The 16,987-nt window shown below is 43.5% G+C and overlaps 2 protein-coding genes across 2 annotated transcripts in view; both read right to left on the bottom strand.

Moving 5' to 3' along the window:
- LOC101803713 (complement factor H) overlaps positions 1-1,961 on the bottom strand; it is a 56,773-nt gene extending 54,812 nt beyond the window's left edge. Inside the window, exons 1-3 of the mRNA XM_072041894.1 lie at positions 1,822-1,961; positions 1,048-1,257; positions 73-261 (exon numbers count right to left, since the gene is read on the bottom strand). Coding sequence (XP_071897995.1) covers positions 73-261; positions 1,048-1,108 — 250 coding nt within the window. The 5' untranslated portion in view covers positions 1,109-1,257; positions 1,822-1,961. The remainder of the gene's footprint in view (positions 1-72; positions 262-1,047; positions 1,258-1,821) is intronic.
- Positions 1,962-6,643: 4,682 nt separating this feature from the next.
- LOC101798333 (complement factor H) overlaps positions 6,644-16,987 on the bottom strand; it is a 32,658-nt gene continuing 22,314 nt past the window's right edge. Inside the window, exons 16-22 of the mRNA XM_072041893.1 lie at positions 11,534-11,710; positions 10,631-10,828; positions 9,815-10,015; positions 8,694-8,891; positions 8,236-8,436; positions 7,284-7,478; positions 6,644-7,027 (exon numbers count right to left, since the gene is read on the bottom strand). Of these exons, the coding sequence (XP_071897994.1) occupies positions 7,014-7,027; positions 7,284-7,478; positions 8,236-8,436; positions 8,694-8,891; positions 9,815-10,015; positions 10,631-10,828; positions 11,534-11,710 (1,184 nt within the window). The 3' untranslated portion in view covers positions 6,644-7,013. The remainder of the gene's footprint in view (positions 7,028-7,283; positions 7,479-8,235; positions 8,437-8,693; positions 8,892-9,814; positions 10,016-10,630; positions 10,829-11,533; positions 11,711-16,987) is intronic.

The raw sequence follows: 16,987 nt of genomic DNA, 5'->3' as shown, positions 1-16,987 counted from the left end.
GTGGTACATGGTGCAAGAGAATGAGAAATGTCCACCGTTGCCAAGTCAAACAGCAAAAAAAATTACCCTTACCCAAACACTGAGGTGGTCCAGGCATCCAGACTTTTCCATGGCATGTTACCCATTCTGATCCTGATAAAGCATATCCAGGGTCGCATGTGTATTGCACTCTGTCATTTTCCTCATATTCGGATTTAATGCCACTAACAATTTTGCCAAACTCAATGAGAGGTGGGTCTTCACATGCTGCTCCTGCAGAAGCTGTGCACAGGTTTCTGTTATTTGGCTGCATGCTGCTGTTAATATCCTGATTTATTGCTACCACCAATTCCTTCAAAATGAATGACAAGTGGGTGTTTGCATGCCCTTCCACCAGAAAATATAAGAAAAATTCTTCTCATCTGATAGATACTGCAGAGTAATCAGACCGTCAAAGAATGGTGCTACACAGGAGTTGAATAATATTCAGATAACCTACATGCCTGCATTTGGGAATAGACTGTACTAATAAATCTCCTAAAGCACTTCTAATATGTGCCTGTGTGGAGGGAGAAGAGTTTTGATATTCTGAAGACTATATAATGGATCAATTATAGAGTTTAAAACCAGTCATTTTAGTAAAGAAGTCTTCAGTGAAGACTTTCTTCAGGCTGCATTCATCATAGAACTTACTGGAATAACAAAATAACCTTAGAGTTGTGCAATATTTTAAAATCAAATAGGAATTCTGCACTGAACTGAATAACAGCAATAACAGCAGCTCAACTGAAATACCAAGGAATTTATAGGTAAGTATGTTGAGGGGGTTATGTCTAGTTATAAGTCAGGTTCGCTATGTGAGCCATTAAATTCAGGCACAAAGCAAAGAAGAGAACTCAGATAAAATAATATTCTCAAATATGACATTCTAAAATATAATTCTCATTCAGAACTTCTGAAACAGGTTCCACTAAAAGTGACAAATAATTTATTTTTCAGTTCCTTATTCTTGGTAGTCACTGGTCACTACACATCACTTAAAGCGTGAATTTCCATTTAAAGACTTACCTTTATGTGTAGCACAACACATCCACAGCAGAAACCCTGTTGTGAGGCTCAGAAGGGTCATTTCCACGTTTTAGAAATTAAAGATGTCCTCTGCAAAAGAGTTGCTGTTTCCTCTACTCCAAATTGCATATACTTGTATTCAACTCCCACCTTTCTGAGCGTTGCCCTTGCAAACTCCTCCCCTAATTTTCTTGCGACACAGTAGTCATTCTGCACAGATATTAAACAAGCAATTGTTGCAAAAATTCTTCAGTAATTTCTCACAAAACCTTTCAGACTGAACTTGACACAGCACACATGAAACCCATCAGCAAAGACTCAGTGTGTTTATAATGCACAATATAGCACACATCTCGTTTTTCCAGTGTCATCACGTAAAATTTTCTTATGGGCAGAAACTACCATATATGTGGAGCCAAGAATTTATCAACAGCCTTAGTGAAACCTTAACAGCCTAATGAATACACTAACACGTACTACGTTAATACTAGTCTAATACTTGAATTACTAGCCCAACATGACCCTAAGCATTGTTGTTTATGGAGTCCTGGAGTTTTTCCATACCACAGAATGCTTTGGGTTGGAAGCAACCTTAAAGATCACCCAGTTACAAGCCCCTGCCATGGGCAGGGACACCTCCCAGTAGACCAGGATGCTCAAAGCCCCATCCCAGCTGCCCTTCTCAAAGGCCATATGAAGCAAAGAACCCCACAAACAGCATATGACAAAGCTTTTCAGATACCACCGTGGGCCACCTCTGTCTCACTTCCTCACCTTCTTATCCTCCCGTGCTTCACAAAGACGGGGCTCTCCACTCAGGAGATTTTGTGTTTAGTATTGCACCAAGAGGCCCTGCTCCTGCGGTCCGCTTTTAACTGGCACCATGGTCACCCAGGAGAACAGGCCACTCCTGTCTCTGCTCTGTTATCTGCCACCATTCCTGCCAGTGAATAGATCATTAACTTCAGGTGTCATTTGTAGCTCGGTTCCTGGAAAACACTGAATTACCTTCCTAAAACAGCAACTGTTGATCCAGCAGCCATTTCCAGTCAGCTCAAATATGCTTGCATCATTTTCATTATAAGGCATGTAGATAGGATATTTTTTTTTTTACAAAACAAGAAAAGCACAAGCGTTCTGCCTATGCAGGATCATGTTTTCTTATTTTTGCCTGAGAAAATATAGGCAGATTTAAAAGATCTGATCTCCACACCCAAGTAGAAGACGACTGTTCCTAGCAGAGGATGTGTTTGATCCCTTTGGCTTTGACTTGCTACAGGAGGATGCTCAGCAAGATCAGCCTGCTGCACTGATGCCACGGGCTGAAGACTGCTTGAAGGTGTGGCTCAGGAAAGAGAGAACATGGCTGTATTTACCCAGCTCTGAAAAGATGAACCTGCTACAAGCAGGGTAGCAAGGCTGCAGTGGACAAATTTGCTCTTTGACATTTGCCAGCGACCAGTGTCACGATTTCTGTAGTACACTGGGGTGGGGAGACCAGAGGGTTGTAGAGATTCTGGTGACAATCTTTAACTGGACACACACACAGATAAAACCAAGTGGTTAGAGTCTAAGTGATTAGAAAGGTCTCTAGCAGCTTATGCTGACAGCCTACAGTGGAAACAATAGCACAGAGGAAGAGGAACTCCATGTACAGATGTCCAACACCGTGGAGGAGTCTGAGCCCACTACGTGCAGGAGCAGCCAGAATCCAGCACCTGAAAATGGGCTGGAGTGGCTGTTCTCCTGCTGCCAAGGTGTCGCTTTGACAAAGGATCGGTGGAGCGGGGTCTTAGTTCTCACGGGCCTTGGATGATTACAGGATAGTAAATTCCATGGCTTGGACAGAACAGGAGGATAGTATTTTCTACGCAGACCTTTCTGTTCCACAGCACGTGCAGAAGTGACTGACTTCTAAAATCCAGCAATTCTGTATCATGACTTCAGAAAACAAACCACCATCTCTTCAAACGTGGGAAATCGCTTCAAATGTTACTCTCAAGAAATATTCCAGAGACAGACTTGAATCCTTTTCCCTCCTTTTCCATTAGGTTTGCTCTCTAAGGAGAAGAGTCTTCTGATATTTCCCAAATATTCACTTGCTTCATTCAGAGTTCCTCAAAGGAGGAGGCAAGAACTTAACCGGAATACAGAAATGACAGTCTATAAATACATCCGAATGGCTTTTTGCTGAAGTTGGCAGAAATCTTGCATAAACACAAGGTTGTTATGCAAGCAGAAAAGTTAACAAATACCAGACCAATCTTGAAAACATTTGCACGCGCCAAATTCAGTGAAGAAACATCATCGTGTCATCTGCCTGCTCCCGAACTAGCACCTTTGCCATGAAACAACAGAACTGAGATATATGGCGATTCTGATGCTATTAGAATGCTCTGCTATGTGAGGAAAGGCACTAACAGAAACACAAAATAGTTATTCTTATTGTGCCTTTCACAAACAAACCAACACGCCCTTTCTTTGCTGAATGTTTAAGATGACATAGCTGAGAGGAGACCTTCCTTCTGTTTTTGGCTTCCTGTTGGGAGAGTACAGAGAAAGGGAAAGAGACTCTTCTCAGACACAGAGTGACAGGAGATCACTGTGCATTTTTGTGTTTATTTTACAAAATTGACATGAGGCAAGCATGTTCTGTCTTCCTGAATTTTCATTGGATCTGCAGCCGTGCAACATTCTCATAGGCTAGAGTCCCAGGAGTATAAACGTGCAAGTGTCACAGCAATCCTACAAAGTAGTTACAGCAGATCATTTGAATAGTTGGAATGTTCTCAAATAGCAAATAAAACTGTTTGCTTCACTTTTCATTTAAGATTAATAATTAACTACTGAGTGGAATTCACATTTCTATATTTTAAATATTTTCATCCCTTACAGACATTCTCTTAAAATGCTTTCTCCTTTTCTTGTCCCTTGCTCAAGTTCTCCAGATTGTTATGCATTCTCAAGTTTAGCATTATAAGACTCAAAGAACTACTGCTTCCTAAAATTTCCACACATAGTGTGTCAACATTGCATTGTTCTGTTGTTCTTTTTTCCCAGTCCTCGTGCCACAAACCACTTTCCCACTTCCCTCCCACTTTGGCTCACAGCCAACTATGTCACTGAACACCCATTTCTGAAAGATGACTGCAGTCATCTTGAAATATGAAGCAGTATTCATGCACCTTTTAATACCAGATAAACACCATACCTTTCTGATGAAATTTCCTGAAGTCCACACTTATTTTCCTGGAACAAACATTTCCAAAGAGGTCTGACACTGATGAATTCAAAAGGACAAGCAACAAAATATTGCTTTACCTTTAACAACACATTTTGGGTATTTCAGTCTCCCATGGTTACACTGCGTCCTCCCAGGAGATGGAAGGGTAGTCTGGGGAAAATCATATCCCTCTTTACATTCAAACTCTATGAGGTCACCATGTAGGAACATTAATCCTTCCTGTCTTCACTTTAACTCTAGGTTGTTTTTGTTTAGAGCAGTTGCATTAAGAATGCATGGGTCTACGAAATAAAAGCCTAGTTCAATAAAAGCAATCAACTTTGGACAATGCTCCCAGATACATGATCTGATTTTCCTGGGTGATCCTTTAGCGACCCAGGTGTTGGACTTGATGGTCCTTGTGCGTCCTTTCCAACTCGGATATTCTATGATTCTATGAAGTGATTTCTTAACTGCCTTTTGCAGGAGTTGAAAAAGAGAAATCTAAATCAGTAATTATAAATTGTTTTGGAATCTTGCAAGAAATAGAACTAAAAGCACATTTAGAAAGAAAGCAGAAGCAAAGAAATAGGCTGAAGTAACAAATAGAACATGCAAAAATAATAAGCTCAGAAATCACACTTCAGATAGAATCGGGATTCTACAAATATTTGCAAACATACAGCAGCCAGGATGTATAAAGTATTTAGACATCTTTTTTTTTTTTTTTTTTTTTTTTTTTTTTTCTTCCTGAAGTTTGTGGTTTTCTTTAGGCTTTTTCAGGTTCTTCAATGTCAGTATCATTTTGGTTACTTTCTGACAGGCTTCTTAGTGCCAGGATCAAATTGGGTAACCTAGCTTTCTGTCCGACAATTAACCTCTAACTTTTGAATCCACTGCTCCACTTTAATAAAGCCTGACAAAGGGGCAGTTGAAAAAACAAATTTCTGCAAGTCTCAAGAGAATCAGTGCTTGACAGAGGCCCTTATTAATGATTTTCTGAAGGAAAGGCAAGGAGAGATTACCTAATTGCACATTCTAACGAATGTGAAAAGCATGGTGTAGAAATCATTTCATTAGAGGAAGGAAAGAAGGATAAACGAAGAACTCTTGTAAGTCATCAGAAGTAGTATTCCTGCCTACATTTGTAAACTCCTAGTGGGAGATCTATAGGTTGTTTTGAGCAGCATACATGGGAGCATCATGGAACAATTAGGAAGTCCAGAATGTCCTCGTGTTTCTGAAATCTGTTAGCTCTAATGAAAGAGAAGAGGGAGTCATTACAAGATTATGTAGAGGTCCTTTCCAGATTTTTCTTTCTACATTACATGTCACTTTTTTTTTTTTTATTCCCTCACAAACCTTACATAAGCAAGTCGGTTGTTCTGTCCAGTTTCCTTCTTTGCAGTAAATGGTCCATCCAAAAAATGGTAAAGTTGGCAACCATATTCTACTTAAGAACCAGCTAAGCAATAGGGGGCTAAGAAGAACACCATTTTTAATCACCGGTGGAGAGGTACAGCTCTGCTCCATTTCTAATACAAGGAAGGGAGAGATGCAATTAGATCTTTAAAATAATATTAATACTACTGAAACATCAGCAAACCAACTGACTTTGGTCCAAAATTTCCATACCATAAAAGTGCATGTAAGTGAACTTCTATTTAGAAGTTTCAGTTTCAGATGCTCTAGATTTATTTTACTGATGTTCAGACTATTTCTGTGCCTTCTACACTCCTCACTTATGTCCACACTTGACTCCTGCAGGTTTACAGTCAATACGGATTGGTTGCTTTTCTGTGCTGAGATTATCTTTTATTTGTTGCTTGAAATGTTAAACCCATATGGAGTTCAGCATAAACATCAGTGAATTACTAAACAAAGGATCCAAATACTCTTGAATCTGCATGTTCAGAGATTATCAACAGAAGAGGTACAAAATGACTGAAGGTAAACGCTAACACATGAAATAAAATTACATATACGGGACAGACTTATAAGTGTAGTTTACAGTCACAGAAGACAAAGAACATTCACTCAGCTACTGCTATATGAAGCATATGCAAGAGACTTTGGTCAAAAAAATATAAAAAAAAAAAAGTGTATAAGTTTATATATTTCTAATCCCTCTACACTCCTCACCTATGTCCACACTTGATAACTCCCCCCTCCAAATATCACAGAGGCTCAAGTCATGCATAAGAATTGGGGTCTATGATCCACAGACTTCCCTGAGTTGTTTAAAGGAGAGCACTTGCCTTCACATCATGATGAGGCTGTGAGGACACTCATCTCTGCCATGACACCAGGCTAAACTCCCAGGAAAGCACATGGAGAAGAAGCTAGGAGCACACAAGACCACACACACACTACTTGCTGATCAGCAAATTAGCTGCACACTTTAATTCATGTCTCAGTATACTACCAAAGCCAGCCTGCTTCAGGATGCAAATGTTAATAAAATAACACTGAGATCAACAGAGAACTAGAGTAAGAAGGAAGTACAGTCATTTGAATGGATAAAATGTAAATACTTTTACAAAAATAGTTAAGTGTAAAAACAGCCATACAAAAATTCTAAGGAAAAAAAAAAAAGAAAAAGCAAATTCCAACACAGAACATTGGCTAAGCTGCAAACATGGCACAATGAAACAGCAAACTCCAGGGAAAATTGTGCTCAAATCACTGGGTTGATCCACGGATTGTTCATTTCTCCAGCTGGGTTCCTTCATGCCCTTTCCATTTATCGAAAAGCCCCTGCAGTGAGGAAGAGAGGGAGTAGAAAAGGAATGAACACCAAGGCTGGCACATAGCCATGTTTCTTGAGGGCAGTGGACAGCAAAGTTGCCTAGCATACCCATTGCTTCCGTTTGATTCCCCAGGCCCCTTGGAACAGGAGGAGCCCCATGACAGTCACAAACTGGTAGAGGGTTAAGTGAAGGCCCCTAAAGCTGACCCTCCCTTCTTCTCCACAATTCTACAGAGCACTGCACCCTCCACACAGAGCACTTACGTTGACATCGGGGGTAGTTAATCACTCCATCCTGGCACTGTGCCTCAAAATCCTCTGGGTTTGAGACTTCCCGGTAGGGAAAATAGCATGTAAATGAAATAGTCTCCTTAGAGCGATATATGTTAGATCTTCTCGTCGAGTGTCTTAGTTTTATATTGTTCCTCTTCATAGCCACCTCACTCAAACTACAGTTCCCTTGGGAAGAAAAAAAAAATAAGAGAAAAAAATAGAAAAATAAAAGAACAGCCACCACCACAAGAGAAAGTACTTTCATAATTTGCCTGTAGACCTCGTAATGCCAACTGATCCTCTGAAGCTCTTGGTACCAGCTGAGTGACTGACACTACTTATTCTCCTGTGCTGCATCCTTGCTGCATCTGTCCCCTCTTGTATCACCTAACAGTGCCGATGATGAAAGGCAAAAGCCCATTTCATACCCTTCAGCAATGTCACAGTAATTGCGGCTTGGGGAAATTGGAGGAGGAGGCAAGCACAGGTTTCCTGCTGGAGAAGCCTGTGAAGGCGTGCAATGGGCATTGACCCCTGCCTCCACACACACCAGAGCAGGGCACAACCAGAGAGGAGCTGGGAAGGCCACGGGTGCAAAGGGAGCACAGCTGTGGCTGCAAGAGAGAAGCGGGAGAGAAGCTCTCTGGGACAAAGCCCTGCCTGAACAGGCAGGCCTGGGAGAGCCTGCAAGGAAATGGTCTCCCTCTCTTCAGTCAGGGAAATGGCACCTTCTGACTTCAGAGAAGCCACTTGAAGGGAACTTACCAGCCCTTCCGTCCTGCCTGGAAGCAGATGGGCAGGCCCAGCACCAGTAACCCTGATGAGCCCCAGCGAGCCCATTATTTTTTCCCCAGGCACACTTGCTAGGGGCTTCCCCCTCAGCTTCTGCACTAAAAATGCACCAAGGCAGCGGCCAAGCAGTGACAGAGTGGAGGTGACTTACTTCCTGGCTTGCACCGTGGGTATTCTAATGTCCCATCCATGCACTGCACTCTGAAGGGGGAAGATGCTGGGTCCTGCACGTATCCTATTTTACAATCAAATTCAACAAAATCGCCTGATGTTGAGTACAGCTTTCTTTCTCCTCTCCATCTCAGCTCAATGTTGTTTCTGTCCATATCGTCTTCAGAAGCCGTACAAGCCGCTTGGTAAAGGCAAGAGAAGGATGTGATAAGTTCATACAAATGTACCACACATACGTTTTCTTCTCCTCTCTGAGCCTGCAGGTGTACTTTACATCACAAAACTCTTCCAGCAATGAGCCCTCACCCTCTTCTGCCCTGTCAGCATTGCAGCCCCAGCACAAGCGCTGCTTCACAAGTGCAGCGCACACAGGGCCTGAGAAAAAGACAACGAGCAGCTCACACAGCTCTGGGCCACGCAGCACCAGCTTCCACCTACCCAAACAAACTGGGGGATTTGTCCACTGCCCATCAATGCAGGTGATTTGCTCAGGTCCTTTCAGGATGTAGAAACTTGCACATTTGTATTTCAGCGTTACACCTTGGGGGTATTGTTTCAACTGGAAGGAAAGGATGTCTCCATTTTCAATATCTGGAGGTGGGCCGCATTTTCCACCTTCCCCTGGAAGACCAATAACTGTTCGAAAGAAAGCCATCTGAGTTCAGCTGCAACAGAGGCCTAGTCACAAATTCTTCAAAAGACCTTGTAGGCAGTACTTCAGGAGACTTTAAGGAAAGCAGAGAGAAAACTGTCACCTTGACACCAAATGCCTGGTAAATGGAAAAGCTTCTCATTCATCTCCTGCCAGGACTCACAACTACCACTTCATCCATTTTTCCTTGCTGGAGTGTTTGCATCTTTCTGCAGGACTTGCACTGGTCCTACGTAATGGGGTAGTGTTTTTGGCACAGCTCTTGCTGCAGAAGAGCCTGACTCTCCCCCGCTCCCTGTGCTGCCTGAACAGGGTGGATCCACAAGAGTGGATCAGTTTGCAAACCAGAAAAAATGTCACTGGGCTATACCATTTTGGTTCCTAATGAGATAGCTTTTTGCCTCTGTGGAGCACTTACAGCCACCGAGGAGACTGCACAAGCCAGCATGAATGCATCATGCCTGATTTCTTACTCACTTTTAAAAGTCGGGCCCTGCAGCTTCTTGGATTTTTATACCTGTTGAAGCACCACCCTGCTCTGAAGCCTGGCATTCTAACGGGCGTTGCTTTGAGAAGATCCTGCACTGGGTCACTGGCACCAGTAATGCTGCTCTTTGCACTTGGCACTGTGCTCAGCAACCACAACAGGGAGCCCGGTCTTAATTCATCTGGTATGTCTGCACCCCATTCACCTGCCAGCTGGGCAGTGTCCGAGTCAAATGACACTGCATTTGTTCATGTGCTGAAACCTAGCACATGCCACATAAAATCAAATCAGGGTGCTCTCCCACCTTGGAGCCCCATTATTTTTTCCCCAGGCACACTTGCTAGGGGCTTTCCCCTCAGCTTCTGCACTAAAAATGCACCAAGGCAGCGGCCAAGCAGTGACAGAGTGGAGGTGACTTACTTCCTGGCTTGCACCGTGGGTATTCTAATGTCCCGTCCATGCACTGCACTCTGAAGGGGGAAGATGCTGGGTCCTGCACGTATCCTATTTTACAATCAAATTCAATAAAATCGCCTGATGTTGAGTACAGCTTTCTTTCTCCTCTCCATCTCAGCTCAATATTGTTTCTGTCCATATCTTCTTCGGAGGCCGTACAAGCCGCTTGGAAAAGGTAAGAGAAGGATGTGATAAGTTCATACAGATGCACCACACATGCATTTTCTTCTCCTCTCTGATCTTACAGCTGTACTTCACAAAACTCTTCCAGGAATGAGTTCTCACCCTCTGAGTTTTCCAACAGGAAAGACATTCTTAAGAAGGCAAAAGGGAAAAACAATGACGGCTGAGTCGCCACACACCGCTGTGGAGAGGCCTTTTCCCCCGGACAGTCTCACAGGGCAAGGGGTGGGGGCACCAAAAAGGCAGCAATGAACTTCCCTGTGTCTTTTTTGGGATCTCTCCTTGCCCTCATCCCAGCACTTCTCAAATTCATTCCCCCATGGCCCTGGATTTCCTTGCACTCAGACCAAACCACCCTTCTGGATCTGCAGGTGACTGGGGGCAGGGAGGGAGAGCAGGCAGCAGAGGCAGCTACACGAGCTGACCTCCAGAGGAAATTCCTTCTGCACAGGAGAAGCACCAGCTGCTCTTCTGCCCTGTCAGCGTCACAGCCCCAGCACAAGCGCTGCTTCACAAGTGCAGGGCCTGCAGGGCCTGAGAGAAAGACAACGAGCAGCTCACACAGCTCTGGGCCACGCAGCACCAGCTTCCACCTACCCAAGCAAACTGGGGGATTTGTCCACTGCCCGTCAGTGCAGGTGATTTGCTCAGGTCCTTTCAGGATGTAGAAACTTGCACATTTGTATTTCAGCATTGCACCTTGGGGGTATTGTTTCAACTGGAAGGAAAGGATGTCTCCATTTTCAATATCTGGAGGTGGGCCGCATTTTCCACCTTCCCCTGGAAGACCAATAACTGTTCGAAAGAAAGCCATCTGAGTTCAGCTGCAACAGAGGCCTAGTCACAAATTCTTCAAAAGACCTTGTAGGCAGTACTTCAGGAGACTTTAAGGAAAGCAGAGAGAAAACTGTCACTTTGACACCAAATGCTTCATTTTTTCATTTGCTGAAACCTTGCACATGCCTCATGAAATCAAATGAGATTATTCAATGTGCTCATGAAATCCTAGGCACCAACGTGGTACCAGCTGTTAACTCACCCATCAGCTACGGCCCACAGGTAATTTACGACATTCACAAAGGCAATGCTCCACTTGCATTTCCTGGATGTCAGTGAGCAGGAGAGCTGTGAGCACTGTTCTCCAGCACAGACAGCACAATTTCTCACTCTCCTCACATGAGGCATTCTCAGAAAGTAGATTTGCAGAACTGAAAGGTTGCAGTCTCAAAATCAGAGCTGGCCAGCAGTTGCTCTCAGCCTCAGGGTGCTTTTCCAGATGTGGCACCCCTTGAGTGAAGCCATCTGGTAGACTTCCATTAAACACATCCTGCCCACACAAATGGAGGGATACCACGGAAAATCTCTTTTTCCTGAGTCTGACAGATACTGTTGCACTTGCTCACAGTCCTGAGATTTAAATTTGGAGACCTTAATGCCACTGAGCTAGCTTGAGGGCAGTCTTCACTGACAGTCTACTGCATGGAGAGAGAGAGAACTCACCTTTGCACTGGGGCCGCCCTGTCCAGGTCCCATTCTGGCATGTTACTGTGGAAGCCCCCGTCATCTGAAAACCTTGCCAGCACTGATAGTGAGCTGTCTCCCCAGGCAAATACCTTGGCTTTTTAACACCTTGAACTTTTCCACCAGCAATTTCTGGAGGAGGTTCACACGTCACATCTGAAAAGAGAAATTTCTCCACTCAGTTTGTAGGCACTCACGTGTTCCCCTACACAAACTACAGTTAAGAGAATCATCTTGTTACTCCCCAGATGATGTTCTTAAGTGCAAGAGACAATATTGCCTTACCAATGTGACTTGATTCCTTTCCCCCTCTTTTTTCCTTGACCATGAGTGTTTCTAAACACTGTGAACCCCAGGAATGACACTTAATGGCAGCAGAACACCTTCCAGATTCTCAGGAGATGACAGGGACAGTGAGAGCTTCTAGAAAAAGGCAACATTTCTGTAACTACACCCTATGCCACAAAAAGCCTCCTTACAAGGCCATGGTCCTCTGCTGAGAACCCGAGCGCTTCTCAGAATCACAGATGTAGCAGCCAAGCTGGCTCTCTGCTGAACTGCAGAGCTCTGGAAGACATTATCAGCCTGTACTACTCATGGGACAGGTAAGTAAAGTTGACACCATGGAGGTGTATGACTGCCACGTTGCACTTGTTCAGCCCCCAGCCACAGATTTGGGCAGGGACTAGGAGGATGGCACAGCTCCTCTTCAGAGGAACCTTCTTGCCATTGCAGAACCCAGCCGATCTGCATGTTTTAGTTCCTGAGGCTCGGCTGGGATCTCTGTCATAGTGGAGCCTCAGAGAAGAGCTCCTGTTTCTCTCCTCTAGTGCTTCTGCCATTCCGATACTCTCTGACAGCCCTGAACACAACAGAGGAGCCCTTACACATCTTTCTAGTGAAGGTCAGTAAAATGGTGTAGTCTGGAAATTACTTGTATCGCAGAGAAGAATAGCAAGTCAGCATACTCTAGGCCTTTTTTCTTCAAGATATTTTTGTTCTTGATGAAAATACCCATAGTGTTTCTAGAAGCATTAAGCTGAATTAAAGTTCTGTGCAAGACAGCAGTAGTGGGTACTGTGTTGGGTCTGTCTGAGCTGGAGTCACGGTTTCTCTGCAGCAGCCCACACAGTGCTGTACTCTGCACTCGTAGCTGGAACAGCACTGATATCACTCCAGTGTTGTGTCTACTGCTGCGTAGTGCTGGCACAGCATCAGGACTCCTTCCAAGCCCCCAGGAGCCAGCAGGCTGGGGGTGGGCAAGTGATTGGGAGGGGACATTGCCAGGGCAGCTGACCTAAACCAAACAAAGATATATTCCATAACACCTGATGTCACACTCAGCAATAAAAGGGGGAGCTCTCATGGGGGAAGGGCTGTTCCTCCTGAACAACCACTACACGTTTTGAGGTCCTGCTTCCCAGGAAGTGGCCGAACACCGCTCGCTGATGGGAAGTAGAGAATAATTTTTTTTCCCTCTCTCTGTGCTTCCGTGCAGACTGATTGTTCCTTTTGTTTCTTTTTTTTCCTCCCCATTCCCTTTCCCTTTAATTAAACCTTTCTCATCTCAAACCTCGAGTTCTCTGTGTTGTATTTTCTCCCCCTTCCTCTTTGAGGAGAGGGGGATTGAAAGAGCGGTTGTGGTGGAGCTCGGCTGCCCACCTGAGTAAAACCACCACAGGTACAAAGCTGCAGTACACAAAGAAAACGAAACTATAAAAGGTAATGTCTTTCTAGTATTAAGGTAATCCAAAGGTTTTTTTCTAGTATTAAGGTAATCCAAATGAAGTGAACAGCCATAATGAAAGCACAAATTCCTACCTCTGCAACTTGGCACTTTTGTCCAGTGTCCATCTGAACAAATGACATAATTTACACCCATAATTTGTGAATTACTTTCACATTCATAATGCACCTTGGCACCAGGCAGATACCTCTGCTGTTGATTGCTGATAATACGAGCATTGGGAATTTCAGGTGGGGGTCCACAGCGAACATCTGAAAAGAGAGGTGCGTTTAAGAATCATAGGACAGGAATATGGCTATCAGAGAATAGCGCATTCAGAAGCACCATTATTCCTGATGAGGACAGATGATTTGCATATGGTAGGTCATTTTCTACAAGTAGGAAAGGAAGATACTATGGGTTTTATTCTGCAATGCTTCACAAGGCAATTCTTTATTTACTTATTTATTTTTGCTTGAAGTGACTTAAAAAGAGAAAAGGAGCTGCAGAGACCAGATGAATGTGCAGGCTGATGCCATTCAGCATTGTGTGCCAAAGCACTGGAAAACAAAGTGGTTTATTTACTATTCGAAGGTAACTTTAAAAGAGTGAAAATTCTAATGATAAGAAAGTGAGATATGTAAGGCTACCAGCTATGTCACTCTTTGCAGCCAGCACCCTTTCCTCCATAATCCTCTGACTGCTTGATCTAAGCAGTGAGTGAAGCTGTGGCTACTGGCTTCAGTCCAGAAGGGGAAAAGATTTCTTTGCTGATCAGTCCTCCTTGGTGCTTCTCAGGCACCAGGAAAACAGGTGTTGTAGCAATCTATTAAAAGCAACTCAATGATCAGCCCTACTGGTCTGACTCACTTGCACATATTGGTTGGCATTATATTAATTACTGTTCCTGGAAGACTAAGAAGGATCATAGACTACTTAGAAGTACAACCTATACCTTCACAGATTGGTGGTGTTGACCAAGTTCCCCTTCTGCAAAAAATTTCAGGGGGACCAGTGACCTGAAATCCTTCATGACACTGGTAGCGAACTGTTTCACCAGGCTCATACTTCTCCTTGCTCCTGCCTTCAAATGCAGCATTGGCCACTGCTGGAATACTTCCACATGGTCTTTCTGAAAAGATATGCAAACTTGAAACTTTGGGTAATGCGATGCACATAGAATGACTGTATTGTTCCCACCAAAAAAGATGCCTTTTATAGCATCAGCACATACCATTGTCTAGGGGAATTTAACTAACCACGCAGCCACTAGATAACATACATAGATCAAGTGAGATGAAACCTTGATTACTGTTGACGTGCAGTAGACTACTGCAGGGTCCAAAAAAGTAAGACTCCAAGAAGAAGCATCCTGAAACAGATGGGTGAAAACGGGAGCACCTGCAGGACTCTTCCTGCTGTCTGTTTACCACAGACGTTCAATGCAACTCAAAACAGGGACACGGACTGCTGCAGGACAAGGGAGCTACCATTCAGGAGGAGTTAGGAAATCCAAAGCCCACCTTCTAACCTTCTTCCCTTTCTAGGCAAAGGATCCCTCAGCCATAGGTGCAGGAGATGAAGAACAGAAAGCTCTCAGCCTCCCTTTCCACATGCATAGATCATGTCCTCCCAAGGGGTTGTGCTTGTGCAGAGGTGGCTCAACAAGGCTTTCCCCACAGGACTGTGCAAGACCATGGCAGTTACAGACTTCAATTTTTTGCTCAAACCTTCCAACTTATCCACTGTTCTCAACTGATATGGAAAAGGACTTTCCCTGCAGGGTGCCTATGTTATACACAAACTCTTTACTGTCATCACCCCTGTGATTTCTGCTTGCATGGGTCACAGCTACTACAGTTCTGCATAGAGAAAGCAATGAGGCGTGAACACCAATGGCAAGAGAACAGTCTTTGGGGTAGCACATTTTGGCTCCCAGTTGCTGTTTCGTAGTGGTACATGGTGCAAGAGAATGAGAAATGTCCACCGTTGCCAAGTCAAACAGCAAAAAAAATTACCCTTACCCAAACACTGAGGTGGTCCAGGCATCCAGACTTTTCCATGGCATGTTACCCATTCTGATCCTGATAAAGCATATCCAGGGTCGCATGTGTATTGCACTCTGTCATTTTCCTCATATTCGGATTTAATGCCACTAACAATTTTGCCAAACTCAATGAGAGGTGGGTCTTCACATGCTGCTCCTGCAGAAGCTGTGCACAGGTTTCTGTTATTTGGCTGCACGTTGCTGTTAATATCCTGATTTATTGCTACCACCAATTCCTTCAAAATGAATGACAAGTGGGTGTTTGCATACCCTTCCACCAGAAAATATAAGAAAAATTCTTCTCATCTGATAGATACTGCAGAGTAATCAGACCGTCAAAGAATGGTGCTACACAGGAGTTGAATAATATTCAGATAACATACATGCCTGCATTTGGGAATAGACTGTACTAATAAATCTCCTAAAGCACTTCTAAGATGTGCCTGTGTGGAGGGAGAAGAGTTTTGATATTCTGAAGACTATATAATGGATCAATTATAGAGTTTAAAACCAGTCATTTTAGTAAAGAAGTCTTCAGTGAAGACTTTCTTCAGGCTGCATTCATCATAGAACTTACTGGAATAACAAAATAACCTTAGAGTTGTGCAATATTTTAAAATCAAATAAGAATTCTGCACTGAACTGAATAACAGCAATAACAGCAGCTCAACTGAAATACCAAGGAATTTATAGGTAAGTATGTTGAGGGGGTTATGTCTAGTTATAAGTCAGGTTCGCTATGTGAGCCATTAAATTCAGGCACAAAGCAAAGAAGAGAACTCAGATAAAATAATATTCTCAAATATGACATTCTAAAATATAATTCTCATTCAGAACTTCTGAAACAGGTTCCATTAAAAGTGACAAATAATTTATTTTTCAGTTCCTTATTCTTGGTAGTCACTGGTCACTACACATCACTTAAAGCGTGAATTTCCATTTAAAGACTTACCTTTATGTGTAGCACAACACATCCACAGCAGAAACCCTGTTGTGAGGCTCAGAAGGGTCATTTCCACGTTTTAGAAATTAAAGATGTCCTCTGCAAAAGAGTTGCTGTTTCCTCTACTCCAAATTGCATATACTTGTATTCAACTCCCACCTTTCCGAGGGTTGCCCTTGCAAACTCCTCCCCTAATTTTCTTGCGACACAGTAGTCATTCTGCACAGATATTAAACAAGCAATTGTTGCAAAAATTCTTCAGTAATTTCTCACAAAACCTTTCAGACTGAACTTGACACAGCACACATGAAACCCATCAGCAAAGACTCAGTGTGTTTATAATGCACAATATAGCACACATCTCGTTTTTCCAGTGTCATCACGTAAAATTTTCTTATGGGCAGAAACTACCATATATGTGGAGCCAAGAATTTATCAACAGCCTTAGTGAAACCTTAACAGCCTAATGAATACACTAACACGTACTACGTTAATACTAGTCTAATACTTGAATTACTAGCCCAACATGACCCTAAGCATTGTTGCTTATGGAGTCCTGGAGTTTTTCCATACCACAGAATGCTTTGGGTTGGAAGCGACCTTAAAGATCACCCAGTTACAAGCCCCTGCCATGGGCGGGGACACCTCCCAGCAGACCAGGATGCTCAAAGCCCCATCCCAGCTGCCCTTCTCAAAGGCCATATGAAGCAAAGAACC

Source organism: Anas platyrhynchos, chromosome 8, assembly GCF_047663525.1.
Source record: "Anas platyrhynchos isolate ZD024472 breed Pekin duck chromosome 8, IASCAAS_PekinDuck_T2T, whole genome shotgun sequence".
Taxonomy (NCBI): Eukaryota; Metazoa; Chordata; class Aves; order Anseriformes; family Anatidae; genus Anas; species Anas platyrhynchos.
The sequence above is the reverse complement of the archived record's forward strand: the minus strand, read 5'-3'. Positions and strand labels throughout refer to the sequence as shown.